This window comes from Ascaphus truei, chromosome 1, assembly GCF_040206685.1.
Source record: "Ascaphus truei isolate aAscTru1 chromosome 1, aAscTru1.hap1, whole genome shotgun sequence".
Lineage (NCBI taxonomy): Eukaryota > Metazoa > Chordata > Amphibia > Anura > Ascaphidae > Ascaphus > Ascaphus truei.
The window spans coordinates 94,255,781-94,261,975 of NC_134483.1; the positions used below are offsets into that span (position 1 = coordinate 94,255,781).

Genomic DNA, 6,195 nt, shown 5'->3' on the forward strand with positions numbered 1-6,195 from the left:
GCAACATTGCAACAAAGAGACACAGACCTTTGGACATCTAACCTTCAGATGTCTCTAATATAGCTTTATTGTAGCTTGACCTGTGTACTGTATAATACATAGTGTTTGTCTACTTTTTGGACACACAAAACTGTGTGTTTCCGTGATTATTTAATTTATACACTGATTATATGTATAATACATTTAATTGTATGTTTTTCTACTTGTAAGTAAACAAACTATTTTCATAACCCATTTTTGCTTTATTGCTGCGGGGAACCCTATGGATATAAACTATTGGGAACCACTTTCTTAATGTTAAAACATTATTTGATCACAATATGAGCATAAAAAACCCTGCCTTTTATGCAGAAGAATGAGAAACAAGGCTATTTACATTACAATTTTTTTTCTTTATTAGTAAGCACAATGATCTCTGGAAACTCATTGCCAGTTCCCAACATATTAGTAAAAATGGGCATCATTTTGGCCAATCGTTGATACAGATACAAGTTAAACATGCTGATGAAATACATATGTTTTAAAAAAAAATTTTTACAAAATAACACATTTAAATGACAACATAATCCCTTATTGTCTCAGTAATTAAACATCAATTTTTTTTTTTTTTGTAGCATCAATGAAATCTGATTCTGATATTTGGAAACTAAAAAGAGCCAACATTGCTCCTTTAAGCCAAGATACTCTGGTTCTGTATAGCTGGTGGAAATTTGTTAATCAGACTTTACAATCTCTGTTCAGATAGTACTTTAGACTTCTCTTCTACTCTTCCAGTCTATGCACTGGTGTCTCATTTCCTATAGAAAATGAGAATGTACACATATTGAATATTGATGTATATACTTTTAAGGCCATTTTAATTCCTGCCCTGAAAAGACCAGGATTTGTCCACTAGAAGAGATTTGCAAAGCTTTTACACGAGGTTGGAAATGTGCCGCCTTTCAGTAGCTGAAAATGCCACAGCTGAGCTTTCAAGTCCAAGATCCACCAAGAATTAAGCCAATGTGTACTGCTATATCTTTTAACATACCAGATTGCAACATACTCTACAATCACTTGATTCCCTTAATGCTGAGACTATACATAAGGGGACACACACCAAGTTTTGCTCTTTTATCTCACTACTTCATAGTTCACTGAAAGCGTACCGATTTTGCTAAATTATAAGCCCTTTGAGGGTTGGCGAAGCATTCAGCAGGAAATTAAACTCAGGAAGAACATTACTAAAACGTTGCAAATGCATCCTTGAGAGTTTTGCTCTCTATTCACGAGACTGTCTGCATATTAGCAATTTTTCTAAATAGTAGAAGGAAAATAAACAAAATAGTCCTATTGCTCTATATTTGGTGAACCGGGCAAGAACCACTGCCAAACAATATGTAGGCTTTTGGACTGAGGATGCTTGTCTTTCATTCTGTTGAACATGTTCAAGTCATCTGCATCCAGCAGCCATCCATGCATGACGATTGTCACAAGGCTGGGCAGTCTGGACACAAACTGGACAAAGGACTTCACTGTGGTCGCGTGACATTTTATTTGATGAGTGTACATCCTGCCCAAATCCAGCTTGCATAACTCAGGCATGTTATCCGCTGTCTGGAAGCAGGTTCTCCAGCCAGATTCTGTGACACTGACATTCACTTTCAAGTCGAGTTGACGAAGGCCTTTCAGGTATCCATTTTTTGCTGCTCTTGCTAAGAAATGGAAATACAAATGTAAATGTTAATCATTTTTTTGCAACAGTGACAATAAAAACTTCACAAGTTTAATTAAAAGCAGCAGTTCCTTTGCCTGGTTAAATAGAATAAACATGATTTGTGTTGCAATTGTTAAGCTTTGTGTTGCGTTGCTGTCTTTTTACTGATGCGATGCATGGTTAGCCCTTTCAGGGGTGAAGGGTTTAAATAGGACTTACCCAACTCCAAAATGCTTTCATCATTTAAAATCTCGAGCAGAATCAAAATTCGGAGGTTAGGAAGTTTCTGCAACTGTGCTATAAACAGTTTAGCAGCCTGTGCCATCCCCTCCCCCGTTGGCAACCGCAACTCTTCCAGGTGAACGAGAGAACCCAAAGCAAGAGCTGGGGAGAAAGCGATCATTAGTACAGTTGACTTTGTGTATTTACTTTTTTTTTTTTTAACCCTTTCAGTGTCAAATGAATTGCACGCCGTTTTCCACGAAAATGCACATAATTTTACTGAGATCAAGGGTGTAATGTATCAAAGCAAATTTAAAACAAGATCCTGACGTGTTGTGAACCATGTGATCCGAGAACCGGAAATGAGGACAACGCGGGACACATGCAGCAGCATTCCTGGTGATCTCTGATAAAGCTCATTTTTCTTTTGTTTGTAAGTGTGAGTCCTTCAATTCTAAGTTGGTATCGAGCATACTACACACTAGAAGCATACCTCTCGTTCCTATACATACCCCTTATGATGGTCAGGAGGATGGATTGAGGGCTAGAATTCCACTGTGTACATGTGAGTGCGTTGGGTTACCCCTCACTGTTTGTTAGTTCGGAACCACAACACTATATATATTTAATTTATGTTTTATGTTTGCGCCTTCTGGTTGAAGATATTTGTATGTGGGACTCACTGGACTGTTCTGGAGGGGCAGCAATATATTCATCTAAGGGGTAACTTAATATTTAGTTTATATGTACAGGGTGATCTCATCTTCCTCATAGTTTACATTTTGATAACGCTTTAATGTAGCGCCTAAACGTTTTTTCATAGAGTTAATGCCCCTTTAAGTTGTACAGTGCCCTATTATGATGTTGACTGAACGGTAAAAGGGGCAGGCAGGGCCAGCGTGATGGCGATGCCATCGCACCGAGCCCCCTGCTTAGGCTGGGGCCATGGTTAAAAATACAGCGCTCAGCCGCGCTGAGCCAGGAAACTACCTCCTGCATCCGGCATGTGTGGGGCTTTGGTAGACGCTTCCGCAGGCGTGCGGAGGCGTGTTGAATTGCAGCCGACTGATTTTTTTATTTTTCACGCTGAAGGAAGCGGAGGGCCGGTCACGTGACCGGCAAAAGCCAATGGCACTCCGTGACGTCGACGCCGTGACGCGCTAGTTCCGCCTCACAAGCGCGCTCGCTGACGCTCATGCCAGGACACAAAAAAGCTCCTGCTTGAGCATGAGCGTCAGCGCGGCTGAGCGCTGTATTTTTAACCATGGCCCCGGCCTTACAGAGGCCCCGCGCTCTTTCCCACGACAATAAAGCTGATTGCCGGGAGAGAGCGTGGGGCCAATGTAACTGTCTCTGACCTGTCCAGCGGCATCTCCTCTTTCAGCGTCCGGTTATCATGGTGCCGCAACATCAAATGGCGTCACGTTGCCATGACATCGTAATGCCACATGGTGCGGTGATGTCACATGACGCTGTGCTGCCATGTCATGTCTGAGGAGGAGATTCCATGCCCAGCCAGATAAGAGGCCTCGCGAAAAACCCTGTACCGAGCCCCGCAAAAAGAACAAGCCGACCCAGTGAGCAGGGTGCGAATGGCCAACGTTCACTTAACATCCTGACATATTTGCTTGTAACTGGCTGGCATTCTTTGCAAACTTACCCATAGTTTGCTGAAAATGTATCAAATTTTTTATGTTCCCAGTGAAGAAAAACTCTCCTAATCTTAGTGCAAGTCAATGGAAGAAAAGAACTTTTGTCAGGCCTCCCTGTAAAGAGATTTCATACGTTGGCCAGTAAATTAACTGTGGCTTTCCAAGAGCCTAACAATCAGTACAAAAAGAGGAGGTCTTCTGTTTCTGGTGCCAGGGAGCCTGGAGGCACCTTTAAAAACCTTTAACCTAACCCCTTGTTTATTTACAAATCTCAGTTCAAAGGGCCACCAGATCCAGGCAAATATATATTTCAAAGGGCGGCCCCGGTGGCCATTTTGATTTTCTGATTTAATTTTACCTGGCAATTTGAAAAGGCAAATAAATATCCCAGCGAATGGGGGACCCACGAGCTTGGAACAGCTGAGAAGAGCATACCGTAGCTCAGCGCCAGGGGATACCCCAGTTCCTATTCTAAAAAAATAAGAAAAATGTGGGAACTGCTGCTTTAAAGCCGCTGTATAATCTGGCCAGAATTTGTCAGCATTCATTGGCCGCACGGACTTGTTATCTTTACTAGTCTAAGAATGCAATTAAAGCAATCCTGTATATGCAGCAAGACAATGACTAACGAGTGCATTGCATGTCATAGCGATGTTCTTCTTCTTGTGTTCACCAGCCGCAGGAACCCCCCCTAACCTGTAAGGGGTAGTGATGTACCGAGTACTACCCGGTACCCGGCGTTACCCGGCCGCTTTTCAGCTACCCGGAAATTACCCGGACCCGGCTGCTGGGAAGTGGACCCGGCGCCGGGTATCCGGGTAATGTCGGGGTAGTTGAAAAGTTTCTCTTACTTACCTGCTGGAAGCCCGCGGCGACATCTGAACAGGTAAAGCAGAGGTGCGGGGGCGGTGGGGCGGCGTCAGTGTGGAGCCCGCGCGGGAGCTGCAGGACTCCATACTGCACTGTGAGCTGGGACCATGTGACCGGAGCAGGAGAAGAAGCTTTCCTATTGGACAGCCAGCTCCCGCGCGGGCTCCACACTGACGCTGATGCCGCCCCTGCACCTCTGCTTACCTGTTCAGATGTCGCCGCGGGCTTCCTCCACCCCAGGTAAGTTTCCCCCACCCCTGGGTAAGTGAAAAACCGTGTAGTCGGGTACCCGGCCGGGTACGAGGTGCCAAATCCTCCGGGTACCCGTTACCCGGTTTTAATTTTTTTTAGGACTAGTAAGGGGTCTCTAGGGAATTATGTGAGTCCTTAATGTGCTGGATGGGACTACAACCCATTGAACCATTTCACGAAGCTTGGCCGTAAAAGGAGTTACTGTGCGATGTGCTGCAGCAGTTCACACCCTGCTGTGCATTTCTGGTACAAAGTTACAGCTCAGATTCTGTTTACAGAATAAAAGACAACAAGAAAAGTAAGAGGGATGTGATGCCGATCTTACCGAAGTTTTCAGAAATATCCGTGGCAGTAATGGATTGCTTCTCCAGGTCCAGAACCTTCAAGGATTTAAAATGCTTCAATGCTGATGCTGACAGGAACAATAAGTCAAGGACAAAAACTGTTAGCATGCTATTGAACTATATATATATATATAATTATTATTAAGGTTATGGTGGGTAAAAAGTGACAAAAACCCTGCACAGTAAAGCATATAGCAAATGGAAATGACCTCATCCCAGCCTATGTTTAAAAGCTGTGTTTATAGCAGCATGCATTGGCTTAAGGGTTGTTCATGTAATGTGAGCTTGAGACAAAAGGTGGCACTGTGTTCTCATTTGCATGTCATTTCCCAGAATCCCTTGCTGTAGTGGAAGTGCTGTGTGCTGGGTGATAATGGTGAAAGACGGGGTTGCAGACCTGTCTAAGACAATGCAAAATGAGCATACAGTAATATTTTCCATTATATATACAGGCATATCTCGGTTTAAGGACACTCACTTTAAGTACACTCGCGAGTAAGTACATATCGCTCAATAGGAAAACGGCAGCTCACGCATGCGCCTGTCAGCACGTCCTGAACAGCAATACCCAGCTTCCTACATGTACCGAAGCTGTGCGCAAGCGGGGAGACTATAGAGCCTGTTACACATGCGTTATTTACATCAGTTATGCACGTATATGATGATTGCAGTACACTACATGCATCAATAAGTGGGAAAAAGGTAGTGCTTCACTTTAAGTACATTTTCACTTTACATACATTCTCCGGTCCCATTGGCGTACGTTAATGCGGGGTATGCCTGTATATATATATATATATATATATATATACTATATATATAGTATATATATATGTATAAGTATATATATATATATATATAAGTATATATATATATATACACAGTGTTCGACAAATCACCCAAAAATCTACTCGCCCAACCAAAAAATCTACTCGCCGCCTAGTCCCGCCCCCAACCCCGCTTTAAAATAAAATATATAAATAAAATACATTTAATAAATTCCTAGTCAGAACAACATTCGTTTTTGACATAAATGTATTTATTGTATTACATTAGTTTCCTGTACCCCTTAACCAGTGTCTGGACGTCCCCGCTTCACAATATCTAAAGCAGCAATCCCACCTGGATCTTACCTGATCCGCAGTCCCTCAATGTCCAG

General features: G+C 42.9%; 1 protein-coding gene across 2 annotated transcripts; it reads right to left on the reverse strand.

Annotated features, from left to right (window-relative positions):
• Nucleotides 1-371: 371 nt before the first annotated feature.
• LOC142490159 (baculoviral IAP repeat-containing protein 1-like) lies at nt 372-5,159 on the reverse strand. Of its 2 annotated transcripts, XM_075592047.1 has the most exons (4): nt 5,018-5,112; nt 3,579-3,684; nt 1,916-2,080; nt 372-1,694 (listed from the first exon to the last, which is right to left on the reverse strand). In XM_075592047.1, exons 2-4 carry the CDS (start codon nt 3,580-3,582, stop codon nt 1,330-1,332), a joined length of 534 nt encoding a protein of 177 aa, XP_075448162.1. In that variant the 5' UTR covers nt 3,583-3,684; nt 5,018-5,112; the 3' UTR covers nt 372-1,329. The 2 variants fall into 2 exon arrangements, with proteins under 2 accessions (XP_075448162.1, XP_075448152.1); XM_075592037.1 differs by lacking the exon at nt 3,579-3,684 and having other exon boundaries at nt 5,018-5,159.
• Nucleotides 5,160-6,195: the final 1,036 nt, after the last annotated feature.